Raw genomic sequence first — 18,042 nt, 5'->3', positions numbered from 1 at the left:
ATCATTTGAAGAACTTGAGATTTACAGTAAGGCATTAAAAGCAGAAGTTCGTGTATTCCTCCAGTGGTGTGAGTTATGCTACTATCTACATATCCTATGATATTTTTATGACCACTCAGGTTGCTCTACAAATAGAAATAATTCATTCAATTTTCAATTCATGTAATTAAAATGCCATATAATGCCTTTATTACTTCCATTAAAAAAAAATTAAAATAAATTATAGCACGAACTAACATTTCATTATTTACGAAAGTACTCACAGCAATTTGAATTTCTCTTTTGCATACATTGAGATCATGTTCATTGTTGACATACATTCGTTTAAGTGCATATCGTCCACCTGAGGCTTTGACCAAAAACACAATCGCAAATCCTCCTGTAAAACAACAATTATCTTATGAGACACACAATAGAAAGACAGAGAGAAAACAAATGCAAAATGTTTTCAGTATTTAATTATAGTCATATTAAATTAAAGAAAAAAATTATAATCAGAATGAAAAAAATATGAAATAGGAAATAGGAAATCTACAAAGTTACTACGCATTGTATGTAACTTGACACAGATACAATTACAGAGTGGTAATAAAAGATACTACTCTACTCGGCTTTATCTCAAAGTAAATTTACTGATCAGACAATAAATTTGTTTGTCAGTTTCAGTTATATTGACATGTAACAATATATCCGTCATCTGGCATTCCACACAATGCAACTATTACATATAAAAAAACTTCTCGCAATATTAGCTCCCTGAAACATAATTGATATCCTAATTTTCTAAATGATATGAAACTGACACTTCACAATTCATATTTCCATTCCTGAGAAGTAATGAACTTAGATACTCGTCATAAAATCGTAAAATATCTTAGCAAAATATCAATTATATTTCTTCATATATGAATGTTACTAAGCACCAAGACCCGCTTTAATCGAAAAATGACTTTCTTCTTCTCTCTTATTTATGTTTAAAATATTTTAGATTTTTTGTGTGAATCCTGCATTAGCTGTCTGAAAGGCAACTGATTGTTTATTCCAGAGCAACAGATTTGACATTTCCTGGAACCATGAATTTTGTTAACAGTGTAAAACGCACAGTTTGTTGGTCGACGTATCAAAAGTTAATGGTCCTTACAGAAATCCAATTTGATACTAAAAATTATTTATTTTTGAGTATTAGAGAAGCACTGTTGTTTAAGAACTTATTAGTCTTCGAAATGAGTAATTAATCAGTATTAAATTTCTATAAGGGGGAGCTTAATGATGTCCACCAACCACCCGCCCCGGATGCGGATGGAGATCGTATACTGTTGTCGCTTATCTCACACTCGCCGAGGACAATCCAGGAGAGGAGAAAGAGAAAGAAAGAGAGAGAGAGAAAGAAAAAAGCGGGACAGCCAGGCATGGCGGAGAGGGCGGGCAAGGTTGCGGTGCAAAATAGAACAGAGGGGACACTTCCAGTCGCGTACACTTCTACTGGAGGCTGAAACACAGAGGAGCACACACAAGAGCGGGAACAAGAGGAAGTGTCGATGTCGTCATAAAAGAAATGTCAGAAAAGAAGCAATGTTTAAGAAAACAGCGTACCTTCTGCCAGGACTTCTTCAACGGTGACGGTATGGCGGCCCACGACAAACACTTTCCCCAGGTAACTGTTGGGTTCCTTCGACGTGTTGTCGATCTTGGAGAATAGTTTCTTCATGCTGGCGCGCTTCGTCCTCGCCGTCGACGTCGATTTGACATAGGGTCCCTTGCGCTGCCGCTGCACTCCGCTCCGCTCCGCTCGGCCGATCGCGCCGATCACCGCCCCCGGAACGGAACGGTACGGTACGGTACGGTACGATACGGTACGACGGCACGAAGATCTAGTGCGGCACTCTCTCGCGCGGCTGGACCTCTCCTTCTCTGCCGCTGCTACCAGAGATAGAAAGAGAGAGAGAAAGAACGAGAGGAAAGAGCGAAAACTTGTCTCTGATCAGCCGCAATAAAGTAGATTTCTCGTCAACAGTCTCCTTCTCGTGTATAAACTGATTACGGCGCACCTTCTCAACCGAAGGATATTGTCATGAAGGTGGTCATGATAACAGTCGTCAACGTATTATACATCACTCCTCTACCACCGTTCCTCGGTCGACATCAGTCGACATAACTCGGACCGCGAGCCGACTGCGCAGCCGTGCCTCCGCAGCGGCGACGTCGGAAACATATGTGCGCTACTTCCGGCCGAATGTCAAAACTATCCATTGGCTGGTTGGCTGGCGCGTCCGCCGGCTACCCTGACGTTCCTCAGTTCCTGTAGTAATTATTATTATGGGAATTATATTATTATTGTATAATTATGGAAACTATATTATTGTCACAGAAACTCTTATATTATTACAATTAATTATTATGGAAACACTATCGTGGCGCCTCCGCCGTTCGTTCGTGCGTGTGCAACGGTGCGCTAAGAATTAAGTACAATTAGTACAAAAGATCGCGTCCAGATAAAAATTTTTCCTGGCGTTACGGAACTCGCGGATGAGATTCGAAACCCACGAAAGAACCTGAAAAAATTGCTCCTTCCGCGCGAAAGAAGAACTTATTACTCTCCTCGATATGTATATATGATATGGCCTGAAAAACCGCTCGACTATCGAAAACACCGCCGGCATAGCGTTTCTGCGAGTTACGTCATCGACCACGTGACTCGAGCCGCCCAGCACCCACACAGCGTGATACATTGACGACTCGCGTTCTGTTGCTGCGACGCAAAACGTGGCACTCGGAGCGTTCGCTCAATTTTGATTCGGAGTCTAATTCGAACCCTAAAATTGAATCTTCAATACATTTCCCTCCTGATCGTTTACGTTGATGATACAGAACACGCATACTAAAATATGTTATCTCTTTAATTTTCGTAGAGTGGAAAAATGAACCGTTCGTAATACGAAACGCAACGAATTAACGGACGCGACAGCCGGCGACTCTCGATCGACCGTCTACTTCGTTCATCTGTTTCGATCATCTCGATATTTTTCGTTTGTTTCGATCTCACTGGCGCGAAGCGCAGATCCCGATGAATGATATCTTCTCGTTTCCATGAGGTTGTTTATTGTGATAGTTAGAAAACGATTATTTCCTTTTCGCTTTTACAACGATCGAGGCCAATTAATAGAACGCAGTTTTCTTGTAGATATTAAAGATTATTTTATAGCATTTTGTTTAGCTCGTATAATTCTCTGGTTGTTTTATAATTTGATGAAATAATATATTGTACATATATTCTGTTCGTATAAATTAAACGTGACAATATTCATTATCACCGCTACAGCACAAAAATTGCAGCAACAATGCTACAACATTGCAGCAATATTGCAGCGGTATTGCTGCAAATTCTGTATGTGCTGTACGGGCAGATTTAATTGTTTAAAATATTGATATGCTTTTATATATTTAATCGCACAACCCGAACGCAAACGAGAATGGATTGAAATGAATTGAAATGGATTCAGATTTTCAGAAATATTGATTCACGCATGTTAAAATGAATGCTTTTGTCAATGTGCTGAATGCATTTTTATTTATTTATATTTACATATTTATAGGATTGCATGGAGCATATCTCTATGCTTTTTAATCTAAAAATAATATTAGCTTTTTCTGTGCACAACACACACATTGTGAATACTGTTCAATTCAAAATTTTGAATAGAAAATGCAGTTTTTCAATCCAATTGAATCCAATTAAATCAAAAAAAAGTATTCGCTATTTAAAACATCCATTCGGATAGAAAAAAATTTCAATCCATTTTAATCCATTTTCGTTTGCTAGGAAGTTATCATATTTACGGCCTTTTAGAAATTTCTTGCTTAATATTGTTTTACATTTAACTTTGCTAATTTCGTGTATCCCAATGAATTAAAATGGATTGAAATTTGTTTCTATCCGAATGCGTATTTTAAATAGCGAATACTTTTTTTGAATTTAATTAGATTCAATTGGATTGAAAAACTGCATTTCCTATTCAAAATTTTGAATTGAACAGTATTCACAATTATATTATATGTTTTTGCACAGAAAAAGCTAATATTATTAGATTGAAAGGCATAGAGATATGCTCCATGCAATTCCTATAAATGAATAAAAATACATTCAGGATTGAAAAGCATTCATTTTAACATTTGTGAATCAATATTTCTAAAAATCTGAATCCATTTCAATTCATTTCAATCCATTCTCGTTTGCTGGTAGTAACTATATGTTAAAATGAGTCAAATGTAGATAGGCGCACAAATTGGGGGCACATTAATAGAATCATCGTCGCTTAGAGGACTCACTAATAGAGACAAAAACATTTTTTTTCTATCTTTGTCAAAAGTATTATGAAGTATTAACATTTTTTTAGATTAAAGAAATATTATAAAAAAAAGAAGTAGTTGACAAATCGATATTGATTGCAAGCGGATTGGAAAATTAGCAGTAAAGCTACAATATTTAATAATTAATTCAGTAATAAGCGAATTGGCTAAAAGGCATGTATTAATAGGCAATTAGTTTGGTTATAAAAAAAATAAACTTGTGAAAACGCAACTGACAGTTAAACGACGTCTGCTATACCTGCGCCGTTTGTGTGCGCACAAATATATATAGCTATTTATAGCCTCGCAAGTGTTCTCAAGTGCCTGCGAGCGAATAATCACGAATGGCCAGCGATGGTCTGATTTAGAATTTGCGAAAAAACAGTGAGATATTTGCCCTCAGAGAGATGATTTTTTTGTTGAAAAGGGCAGAAAAAAGGGATTCGTGCGAGACTTCTAACGAGTAGATTGGAATAGACTGGAGTCGACAAGTGGATGAAAGCGATCGCTAATAATGCGATTTTGAGATCTCAATTGACAAGTATCATATACATTACATTTTGTCAGTTATCGCATGATATTCGAACTTTCTGGATACATCGCTATTTGGCTAACTTGGCGTCATTCGCTCAATCGAGACACGTAAGAAAGAGTTTGATCTCCATTAAATTCTATTATAATATTTTGTTATAGAATTTGGTTATTTACACTAGATTAATGCATGTATTAAAAATTGCTGTACATGCATTAAATTAGCAAAACTAAATGTATAAAGGCGTGTAAATATTTTAAATTATTTAAATGTCCAATGATGATACTGGATACTTTTTCCACAAGAAACACGAATAACACAGTGTAACATAATGAATCACTTTGGCTGTCTTTCTTTAATAGAAATGGACAAAATATATCCCTTTCTGTCAAAATGTAGATTAACTTTAATCTCGGTTTAATTTACTTTTTATCTTTTCCTGAATTTTAGAACAGAAGAAAAAGTAAATTAAAGATTAAAGTTAATCTATATGAGTAGAAGTAAACAACAATTGACAGTCGACATAGGATGCTTTACAGTCGACATGAGCTAACACAAGTATCATTCTGTTTTTATTATTTATGGAATGTCAAGAAAGATAAAAACAACATTTGAATCAACTTGTATCACAAATCATCATAAATGGAATGCATCCATAAACGTCATTCTATTCTTCTTGCATACAATATATAACAGAAATGAAACGCATTTGTATCCTAATGTTTACTTAACATTGATAAATAACAAAGAATAATAGATGTTTTCTAGTAAGAGACACAGTTATAATAATGAATCTTTATTGTTATATTCATCCTTATTGCCAATATTAAACAAAGATGACATAATTCACTGTAATATCTGTGGATGTTCCCCATTTGGTGATACAAGCAAAAATATTGTCCTATCTTTCTTGGTATTCTATGAATAACAAAAACAAAACGATATTTAAATAATAAATATTTAATATTACTTGTCAAAAATCACAGTTTTTTTCATTTATCAAAACTACTTGAAAAAGACATGTACACAATGTTAAGAAAGAACATATGATTCTTATGAGGAAAACGATAATGATAAAAAAAAAATAAAATCGACATAGTACAGTATATTTAAAATTTTAAATCAATTTTATATTGATTAAATATCGTTCTCAATTGTTACCCAAATCTTCCGTCTTATTAAATTGAGTCTGATATATTAAAATGGAAATTTATGAAGATTAGAAAAGACTTCGATAAATGTTCAGAAGTATTACTCTATCAAAACTATAGTTTTTTCAATAATTAGCACTAATTATAAAAGGACATGTATACAATATTTTAAGAAGGAATTTATGCCTCTGCTATAATTTAAATTAATTAAAACAGAGAATTATATATATATAAATTTTGAATCATGAATTATTCTTTGCTATAATTTAAATTATATAAGAAAATATATGCAATTGTCAAATTTTCTCCAAAAGAATAATGAGTCCGTTCTTAAAACATTTTATATATGTTTTTTATGATTAGTTTTGTTAACTACTGAAAAAAAAATTATAATTTTTGATAGGGTAGTATTTCTAAACATTTACCCAATACTCGTACCGACTTGTATCAAATAGAGAATATCCTAAAATCAGTTGTTACATCTTTAGATAAATTATGCAATAATTTATCTAATGTATAAATAAAAGAATATAAGAATAATAGAATAAGAGAGTAAAAAAATAAGAGAGTGAGCTGAAGTTTAATCAAAAGGTGGAACAACCCATCCTTAGTGACACAATCCACCCTTAGGCTCACTTTTACAATTCACAGTTCAACTTATTTCTCATCTCTTTCCAATTCTAGCATTAGAAAGAGATGAGGAATAAGTTATACCTCGATTAAGATTTAATCGAATTAACTATGAATTGTGAAACTGATCTTATGTCCATTTCCACCAACGTAGATTAACTTTAATTTTGGTTCAATTTACTCTTCATCTTTTTCTAATTTTTTGAACTAGAAAAAGAGTAAGTTGAACCAAAATTAAAGTTAATTTACATTGACGGAAATGGGCATTAGTGACACAAGTTAATATAATGTCGTTTCGTTTTTGTCACTCATTGGATGTCAAGAAAAATAGAATGTCAATGGATTAGTAAGTAAAATACTCTTTGTCTTTTGCTGAAAAGCTATTATTAAAATTGATTACATTATGCCACTGCAAATATTTAATATAAAGTATTTTTTTAATAAATATCTTTAACAATTTAGATGTTTTATATAAAGCAGGCTTTAATGTACACTAATCTGAGTGACAGAATTCATCATTAGACGACATTATATCGTCAATTTTTAGTAATTAAGTTTATTAAAATTTGTTGTTAGTAATCAATTTTTATTTTACAGTGCAAGAGAAATATGGGAAAAAATTGTTTGTCTTTGTTTGCCATACAAGTACATGATTTTATTTTGATTAATAATGATATCATATCCAGTATTGTTGTTTTATTACTCAATATTGCTTGAGAGGACTTCCTAAGGACTCCAACTTTCTTTTACACATCCGGTTGCAGGAACCGGTCAATATGTAAGTTTGTCCTTCGTTTACCAAATCTCTAATATCTCAGATACATTGTGTATAATTTGATTTATTTACTACAGTACTCACACAAGAAGCAGACAAGAAGTCATATATCTTCATTCATTATGAGTGAATTTGACGACTTGGACCTCTTGGATATCCAAGCTGATATTCAGGCTCTTGATGAAGTTTTAGCCCTGTCTGCGAAAAAAAAATCCCAGCAACATGTTAGCAGCAATCAACAATCTGATGTTCCGTCGAATGTCGACGCTGAGGATGACGATGACTGTGTCAACTATCTCCAAGCGAATCAAGAAATTGAAAAGTCTCTAAACGCTTATGAAATTAATACAAGATTGATTTCGGGCTTGACAATAGCTAAGAAGAAATTGACTGCTCTGTTAGAAGAGTGTGAGCAGAAGATAAGGCTACTGGACGAGAAGTTGAAGAAATCCACGGATGAGTCGAGTTCAAATTCCAAATTGGCAATCAGTAATGCTGGTATACCATATTTCAAAGACAAGGATTATTTCGGTGCTCCCAAGAATATTGATACTAAGCGAAAGGAAGCTGCTGGTGAAGTGTTCCTTTTGAATTTGAAAAAGCCTAATCGTTGGTCAGGAAAAGACAGAGAAATGCTTTTAAGTGCCATAAACAATCAAGCTATCGAATCTGTATTGTCTGGAGGATTCAACAAAGAAATTGACGAGTCGACATCTAATGATCAAACTAAGAAAACTACATTAGTGATTCCCAGAAACTTTAACGAGATGGTGGGACCGTTGGGTGCGAGAGAATTCGATTGGCACAAGATTTCCGTTATGGATTTTGATAATAAACATTCACCAGGCGAATGCAGGGCTATGTGGAATGTCTACCTGCATCCTGCTTTCAAGAAAAGTGAATGGACAAATGCAGAAGATAAGAAATTGCTGAAATGTATTATAGAATATAAATGTCAAGATTGGGATGCTATTGCGCAAAAATTAGACACAAATCGTAGCGCGTATCAATGTTTTATCAGATATAATACTATCAAAAAAGTACCATTAGCTGGACAACCATGGACCAGGCAGGAGGACAAACATCTTGCAAAAATTATAAACGCAATCAAGATCGGAGATTATATTTCTTGGTCCGATGTTGCTAATCATTTTCGGCACAGAACCAAGCAACAAATTTATGTACGATGGACGTATAGGAAAGCACCGCATTTGAGAAAAGGTAGATTCACTCATCAGGAAACATTAACTCTCCTGAAAGCGGTGCAGAAGTATGGCATGGACTTCTGTAAAATTTCAACCACTGTAATGTCACATCGAACTTCGGTACAACTCCAAGAGCGTTACCATACGGTGGTATCCAATATCAATAATCGATACAATATTTGGACGCTCAATGATGATATGATGTTAATTAATCTACAGTTGCAATATAGTAACGATTGGTCCAGAATAGCCAAATATTTTTCTGATAAAACAAGAACACAAGTAAGACATCGATATAACGCATTACTAAAGTATATAGCAAAGGGTGTCAGTCTTGAAACTATACCTAGACTGCCCCCTACAATTCCCAATAAAAAAAATTTTATTAATAAAAAATCATCACCTAATAAAGCACCAAAAAGACATATTAAAAATGCAATATTTGAGATACAATCTGTTGTAAATATTTTTGATATTCAGTTAAGATTATATGAAGTTCTTTGTTTTCCACTTTCAATTAAACCTAATAATTCTGAAAAACTTTACAGCATTGAACAGCTTATACGTGATACTAAAAAATTATACAACACATTAACTTTATTAAACGCCAATCTTGATATTCCAGATGATTTTTTGAATTATGTGCAGTTGAATAACAAAGAGAAACAACTTTTAATTTCTTTAAAAAAATATTTAAATGTAAGACATATACAGAGTAATGAACTGATAGAAAAATATAGTACACGAATGTTCGGTTGTGCCTCACAAGTTAATGAAGGTGATTTTTTTATACCACCACTTCCATTTGATGGACATGTAAAGCTCAGAAAAATAATTAAAAATCAAAAAAACACATCTATAAATTATAATTTAGCCATTAATGAAAAATTTCTTATTGACGTACCTACAGATTTCTCTATAATTCCCTCCGTATTTCCTTTTGTTAATATTGAGGAAGAAATTCAGTTTTACAAATTTGGTCAATTCTTAACAAGTGATTACCATAATTTTTTAGAGCAAAAAAATTTAGATTTATATAAATCAATAAAATGTATCTTTTCTTTTGCTGAAAAAACACAGATGTCAAAAGAAACTTTATTAGAACACAATAAACTGAATGTGAATTCAGAAATAAGTTCGGAAGATTACGAACAAGTGGAATTAAATAAGTTAAAGAAAGCTGATAAATCAGAGATAAGTTTGGAAGCTTACGAACAATCGAAATTAAACAAGTTTAACAAGGAAACTACGAGTGTCAAGGAAGACGTTGAAGATGTAAATATGGGTAATATAATTCCGCCAAATCAAGCGACTTTGACAGGTATGAAGAATTTATTTCTTTGGAAATTACTGTACGACTATCAACACGAATCTCATCTACGATGTGAATTGATGGCATCATTTGGAAATGAATCAAAATCAAAACGTAATGCGACAAATTCTGAATTTATGGAAATGGAGAGCGCCGAATATCAGCTGCTACGAGTTCGCTTACGGCAATTATTTGAACTTCCAATAGGTTTGTCGAATACTATACTGGAAGTGCAAGGACCAGAAGCAATATTTTTAAAAGATAAGTCGACTCATCGAATTATTTCAACAAAAAGAAAGTTTGAAGACGATAGTGAAGACGAAAATACAGAAATAAATCCTTTGGAACTAAATAAAAGAAACAATTCAAACGTTTCGACTGATAGCAATTCTCAACTCAACTTGGACATTGCATTGACAAATCTTCCTAGAGTACGTAGCTGTAAAATAGTTAAAAAATATAAAATCACTAGAAAATAACGCTGGAAAAAAATTCTGGATGTCATTCAAATCAGTATCGAAATATTTATAGGAAGCATTAAAGTTTTATTTATCTCCAAACATGATACATTTTTTTAGCTTACATTTCCTTTTATATTAAAGTAAATGGGTAGAAAAAAAGACTAGCTTTTATTTATTACAAATATAATCTTCTGAAAATAATTCATAATGTATTATATAACTGTGATAATTAACAATAGTGACCTGGAAAATTTAGTACATATGTACGTGTATACAATCTAAAACATATGCATGCGCATTACAAATATATATATATTCATCTAGTATAATTATAACTAAGATATAAAATTACATTTATAGATTTTAGGGAGGCCATAAGAGTGGCTACTAACAAAGTAGTAGTTTTAAACGAATTTACGTTTATCGAAATCTATTTACAGTCTATGTAAATAATATCGAGAGACATATAATATTTGTAAAACACATAAAAAAAAATACAATGAGCAGTTATATAAGAAAATATATTTTATAATAAAGTATCTTTTTTCTCGTTTCTTATTTTTATCAATGATTATATCTCTTTTTTTGTTTCATTACAAGTATTCAATAATATCTTTCTTAAAACCATCAAAATTAATGCTAACAAGTGATTTGTAATATATAATAAATTCATAAAACATATGAAACGAGATCTCCGATTTATACATTCATACAATATATATGTATATGTATTGAATATTACAAATTATATCACATACTTTTTGTAATAAGTAAATACAATGAAATACAAATTATTAACAATGTAAATAGGATATACATATAATATATTTTGAACATATTTATCGGATACATCAAATCTTTTCATAAATTCTTTATGGAAAATGAAATGTCTTTCCTTCTTTTCTTATGAGTAATTATCTTAGTAGATTTATATTTAATGCATTGTTATTATACACGACATAATATTGTCTAACAAAGACCTATTAGATGGAAGGAAGAAATGCAGATGTATATTTTACATGCAAAAAAGTATCTTGTGACCCTAAGTTTACATTGCAAACAATTCTTATTTAGCTGATATATGCATATTTTACAGCTTGCATTTTATATTTTGTTAATATTTAATATCTTGTAACTTATTAAGTTTTTATAATGATTATCGCTCAATATAATTATTTTTTTTTCGATACTGAATTGCTGTAACCTGTTACGATTATTGCGCAACCGGCTGTGAAAACGCTCCATAATATTAGACTCGGTTCTACTTTACTGACCAAAGATCTAAGATTGTCCAAAATCAGTTTGAGTGGTTCATTTGTGACCTTAAAACCTGGCTTCTCTTGAAGAATCTTCATTGTTTTTGTTAAAAATTCAATAAGTGGAGAGTGATTTTGGCTGAATGTTGGGAAATACTCTCCTATTCTTTCTCTAGTCCACCAAGCACGAGTATTCGATCTGTAAGAACAATAGGATTAAATTATATACTAAATTTAAGATGTGATTAAAATCTCATTGTGAATACTAGGGATGCATTGGATCGTAAAATTACCAGATATCAGATATCCGAACAAAATGTAACATCGGATATCTGAGAAGGCAATTTCTTCAAGTTGGATATCCGATATTTTTCGGATATCTGACCAGATTCGAAGAAAGTGTCTTACTAAAAAAAAAAAACTAATAAAGATTGTAATTTTGCAACAAAAACATATCACAACATCATAAATATGCATACTTATTTCTAGAACATTCATATAAAAAAATCTATTTAATGATATCAAATTTCAATCGGATGATATCCGAATATCTGGTCAGATAGTAAAAAAATGCTAGGTAATATTGGATATCGTAGATGCATCCCTAGTGAATACTTTGAAGTATTTGATTGGTCCAATCAAAAGAAAGAATTTTACAAATTGACTAATCAAAGAATCCTTCAAGCATTTATAGCATCACGTGACTTCAATCATATGTAATCGCATATATATTTGAAGTATGTATGCGTATATATTTTATATATATATATTAGATTATAAATTCATTTACATGTTATTTAAAATGAACATGCGTTCATATGTACATACATATACATATAATTTTATATACAATATACATATATATACATACATATATATATATTATGTGACGTTTTTTTAATGCCATCTAACGGGAAAAATGCCACGAACTTTTTCCCACATCTAATATATAATATATTACACACACACACACACACACACACACACACACACACACACACACACACACACACACACACACACGCACACACACGCGTGTACTCTGATATGAGAATGTACTCACGTTTGACTCCATGGTGTATAATGATAATGATAAAGACTAGCTCTAACATATTTCGGAGGTCTATCTCGGAATGGATTTTCAACAGTATTCATTAGAGCTAGTACCTCGGGCTGTCCAGTCAATAAACGATAGGCTAGTGACATTAACCATGGATTTTGTTGATATGTACCTAACGCAGCGAACCACATTTGCCAATCAAGACGAGGTTGATGGGGTGCTGCAAAAAAGAAATATTGTTAAGAATTTTTCATCTTTTATACAATATTAATTCTTCATCGTTTATACAATATTAAACTAAAATAAAAAATATTAATATAAAAAGAAATGATCTTGATATATCAATGTATGAAAATATCTTACCAACAAATGGTAATGAATTGTTAACATTTCCTGGTTTATATAAAAACTCGTATTCCTTCCAGGGTCCTTCAATACTGTCGCTTCCCTCTATCACAATTTCAGGTCTGCCATCGACTCCTGTCATACGACTGAACAGTCCATACCTATTCGTTATATGAAGATGATCTACTTTTGAATGTAATCGAGTCAGTGGAGTCAGATGATCAATCATTGTCGAATTAAACGTTTTAGATAAAGAGGAATATGGTACCTACAAGCATTTACCTCATATTTTATATGTATATAATAACAAGCTGCATATGTGTCACAGTATTGAACTCTCAGTAAGTATAAGCATGCTTAAAGCTACCTGGTATACTTACAATGCTTATAGCAAAAATACAAGCTATAGAAAGGACATAGACAAGTGTAAGTAACGTTGCTGTCAATTTATCAGTTAGTTTATGCATTTCTTTTGTATAAAATATAGAATTAATCATCGGAACTAACGTTAATGCAAAGGATACTAGACCGATATATATCGAAAATACTACTACGTGATAGAGAATGTAACCAAATTCCTCCTGTGTAAATGCTACAAAAAAAAGTGTGATTATGACCAATAATATTTGTTAGGACTAAATTATTATCAATTATCAATAAAATAGTGGTACATACTGATATTAGATTCAATGGTCCAGTTATCAATTATCTTAAGGCCGTAATAAATATATGTCCCGTACATTACTCCTCCATAAACCAATATAGTTATTAGTGTAGAAAGATAATTTCTAATACGAGATTTATTATTTTTAGATTTTCGTTTGTAAAAGAATTGATCGTCCAGTAAGGATATGCATAAACAAATCATAAGGAAATTAAAGAAATTGTAATTTCCAGTAGCAATAATACAGATTTGTAGAAGCACCTAGAACAATGATTAAGTATCATAATTTTTAAAAATCAATTAATTAATTAATATAATTAATTCTTAGATATTCTTGTTGCCTTATAGATAATTTTACATACCTGCAAATAAAATGCTATTATTCTGACTTTTCTGTTTGGGAAGAAAAATAAAAGTGGTATAGCAAGTTCGATAACGTTTGTAGCAACGGTTGATAATCGAAGCAACCATGTTGGCAAATGATGTGCATACCATGCCAGAGCAGTTGGTATACATTGTGATTCGAAATGGATATTTAGTGCTATAAAATGAAAAAATAAATATATAACACTTAATTTTATGTGTATATATATATATATTACTTTTATGCGCATTTAGATTCTGTAAAAATAATTTTACCATCTAACTTCCACCAGACTGGACAGCCTGCAGTAAATTTCACCACTCCACTAGAAAACAAAAGGCGGAAAAGCAACCAACGCACAGCCCAGAGTGTTATATAATCGCTTGGATTTCCGCGATAAGCATACCACAACGGTGCCACAAATATACATAGAAAACCAACTTCCAGTAATAGAACATCCCTGCAAGCCAAATACATGCAAAACTGAATTATCAAGTAATTAAATTATACAGGATGTTCAAAAAAGGTGATACCAAACTTTAGAAATATATAATACTCATGAAAAAAAATCGAAAAATCTTAAAATTAAACAGAACTCCAAAAATTATTTATTTACGAGTTATAAAGTAAAAAATAAATTTAATTACAGCAGACGTTTAATATGTCTTCCGTTCAGTTCAACATACAATTCGGCATGTTTTCTGATGCTTGCTCTTATTTTGAAGATCAGATATTCAAAGATTTCAGGTTTATTTCGTATATGTTGATAACAGTATTTAACTTTTGTGTCAAAACTAGACACTGTCAACAATACATTCGTGGATGAACTGACATTGACTGACATTGACGAAGAACTGAAAACTTATCAGCAACGAAGCTCAGAAGCTCATAAAGGATAAATATATTACTTATGGAGCACTACTTATTGAGTACTGCTTTATTAAGACTTTTTGGTTTGTTTTCATGAGTACTTCTTAAAGTTTGGTACCTTTTTTCAACACATAATAGTAATCAATTATTCTATTCTCACAAAGATAGACAATATTAAATGAAAATGAACCGAGAATATTGAACGTATTGTTCAATACAAATAAATGAAAAAGTTTCATGTTCCATGTTCACGCAAAGCAGATCTTAGTGAATTTTCGCAATAAATTCTTTAAATAGATACAATTAGTACATATCTTATAAGTAATTACTTCTCAATTATGTTAGAGATTGGCAGGACTGAGAAATCTATAAATTATCACAAATAAACAAAAAAGATTATATTCAGTTTAATGTCTAATATTTTGTATGAATTTTATAATTTCCAGTTCAAGCAAACTGCGTGCCGATTATTTGTCGATCATGAAACACAGTCCTAAACTAAAATTAGAGTGTATATTATCACAAATTAAGTTGACAAGCAATTTAATATTAACGATAATAATGATAACGAGTATCTTTAAAACATACTGAATTTATTGTGAAAAATATCACTTCAGTCGCGATTCAGACCTGTAGTTCTCTCATTCTATATAAATGTCTTACCAATTCAATCACTAAGGGATGAGGGATATCAATTGCAATAACTAGTACATGTTGAAAAAAATATTCTTTTTAGACAATGTAAATACAATATTAAGAAAATCAATCAAAATGTTCAACAAACAACAAATGAAAAAGATCGTGTTCGTTCGAATCCTGATTAAAGTATACTCTTTGCAATAAGTTCTTTAGTGTTTTGAAGTTATATATTCATTAACATCAGTAATATTAAATTACCTGTCAATTTAATTTGTATATTACGTATTCCAGTTTAGAATTGACTGACAAATAATCAACGAGCAGTTTGCTTGAATCGGAAATTATAAAATTCACACACTAAAAGACTTTATTGCAAAAAATATTATTATTCACTAAGACCTGCTATATTGAATATAACCTTTTTTCGCTTGTTTATGTTGAACATTTCTCGGTCGATTTTCACTTATTATTGCCTACTTATATGAAAAAAATCATGGAACTTACCATTGGAACAACATAAATGTTTGACCAATCTGGTACAAAGAATAATATAAAGACCACAGTCCTGCAAATATTGGCGCAATGCAAAATTTCTGCGAAACGAATCTGCAATAAAATGTCATTTTAGGCATTAGCGACTCCACTATGACTTTACAATGGCAATTATAATATTTATATTTATTGAAATACAACAATTAATAAATGATAAAACTTACTTCTGAACAAATTTTACAAATATTTACACGCGCATTGAAAGTATTTTTTTGATATTAATCTCTAATGATTAATTTGATCACACTGAATTAGAGCATATTAAAAAGACTATTTTATAAGTATCTATAAAATGCAGTAGGATAATAGAATCAAAACTTCAATATAACGAAATAATACATTCTAAAAATGTGATATTATATATTTTATTATATATTTAATTATTTAAAAAAAAAATATATATATATATCCCTTTACATTTAATTTTGCTAATTTCATGTAGATATAGCAGCTTTTAATATGCATTAATCTAATGTAATGCAAGTGACCACACTATAATTTGCTATAATTTTCAAGTGTACCCTGCAAAAGAAAGAATAGCTCCAAGAAGAGACAGCACATCCAGCATATAATCAATATTTAACCCCAGATATGGCGCGAACCACAAGAACGTTGGTTTTTGTTTCATTTTATTCAATAATGTTGCGCGTGCTTTAAGGTCCAATTGCGTCCTGGCTGGTAAGATTCCATTGTCACCATATAATCCTGTTTTACAAATGATTAATTAATAACATTGCAATATCCTATCCTAAATCTATCAAAAATGGGATTTACATAAAGTCTATTTTTTTAATTTTGAATACTTTCTATATTGAAAGTAAAATATACAGATGTTAGAAATTTTGGAAAGTGAGAAAAGTTCTTATACAAAAATAAAAAAATACTATATAATCTATGCTAAAATAAACTTTATATAGTTCCTTATATTCCTGAATTAAATACTCAGGATTATAATTGCGATTCACAATGTAAGCATTAAAATTCCGTTACGCAACGTAATGAAGAAGGCGTAATCGTTCGAAATACCAGAATAGTATTGTACGAGCGAAGGATATTATCTTTCAGAGTACCATATACAAGCGTCGCTAATCGACTGTCATTTTCTTTACGTAGCACAAGGCATCAAGCCGCATCAAGCATTCTTCAAATATTTATGCAAAGTGTTTAGCGATAAACAGTTTTCGGAGAGATAAAGAAATCCCATGCATACGGGGGAAAAAAAAAGCCGATGTACGATCGGCGTTGGTATTAGCCTCAGCCGAGAGGCTGTGAGGTGCAGTGCCTTACCTGGAATCTGCACGTAGAAGCTGAGAAACGCGAACAGATATATAATGCAAATCCCGCGCAGGAATAAGTTACGGGTGTAACGTAATTGCGCCATAGTCGCGAACGTAAGTTTTATGTGACAAAGTCTGCATTTAACGCGCGAGAATAACGCGCAATCGAACACTCGAAGCACCACCGCACACTGCCGAGTGCCGCCGGGTCAAACGCGACGCACGTACGCACACAACTATGCAAAACGATCATGGAACGTAAGCACGAGTGACACGCACCGACGCGTCGCGCGGTCGCTCAGACGCAATGAAACCCGCCAAACTATGCTTCCCACGTTGATATGTGTGAAACTACGTTGGACAGCGAGGCAATTCGGCGCGTTTATTGGTTGTCGGTTGACAGTAAATATTTTATTTTATATATATATATATATATATATAATATGCTAATACACACACACACACACACACACACACACACACACACACACACCACACACACACACCACCACCTACCTACACTACTACTACTACTACTACTACTACTACTACTACTACTACTACGTACTAGTTATATATACTATATTATATATATATATATA

At 31.9% G+C, this 18,042-nt stretch overlaps 3 protein-coding genes across 3 annotated transcripts in view; 1 reads left to right on the top strand and 2 right to left on the bottom strand.

Annotated features, from left to right (window-relative positions):
* Window positions 1-1,708, bottom strand: part of LOC105626079 — a 17,659-nt gene extending 15,951 nt beyond the window's left edge. The window contains exons 1-3 of the mRNA XM_012207389.1: window positions 1,594-1,708; window positions 264-379; window positions 3-125 (exon numbers count right to left, since the gene is read on the bottom strand). Coding sequence (XP_012062779.1) covers window positions 3-125; window positions 264-379; window positions 1,594-1,708 — 354 coding nt within the window. The remainder of the gene's footprint in view (window positions 1-2; window positions 126-263; window positions 380-1,593) is intronic.
* A 5,849-nt stretch (window positions 1,709-7,557) lies between these two features.
* On the top strand, window positions 7,558-10,431 carry LOC105626078. Its single transcript, XM_012207388.1, has one exon. It carries the CDS (start codon window positions 7,558-7,560, stop codon window positions 10,429-10,431), a length of 2,874 nt encoding a protein of 957 aa, XP_012062778.1.
* A 1,154-nt stretch (window positions 10,432-11,585) lies between these two features.
* On the bottom strand, window positions 11,586-17,544 carry LOC105626077 (lipase maturation factor 2-like). The gene is made up of 10 exons (XM_012207386.1): window positions 17,451-17,544; window positions 16,685-16,868; window positions 16,116-16,217; window positions 14,378-14,562; window positions 14,101-14,279; window positions 13,750-13,999; window positions 13,455-13,666; window positions 13,093-13,342; window positions 12,733-12,949; window positions 11,586-11,868 (listed from the first exon to the last, which is right to left on the bottom strand). Exons 1-10 carry the CDS (start codon window positions 17,542-17,544, stop codon window positions 11,586-11,588), a joined length of 1,956 nt encoding a protein of 651 aa, XP_012062776.1.
* Window positions 17,545-18,042: the final 498 nt, after the last annotated feature.

The sequence above is a fragment of the Atta cephalotes genome, assembly GCF_000143395.1.
Source record: "Atta cephalotes unplaced genomic scaffold scaffold00004, whole genome shotgun sequence".
Taxonomy (NCBI): Eukaryota; Metazoa; Arthropoda; class Insecta; order Hymenoptera; family Formicidae; genus Atta; species Atta cephalotes.
This window is presented reverse-complemented; position numbering and strand designations above follow the sequence as displayed.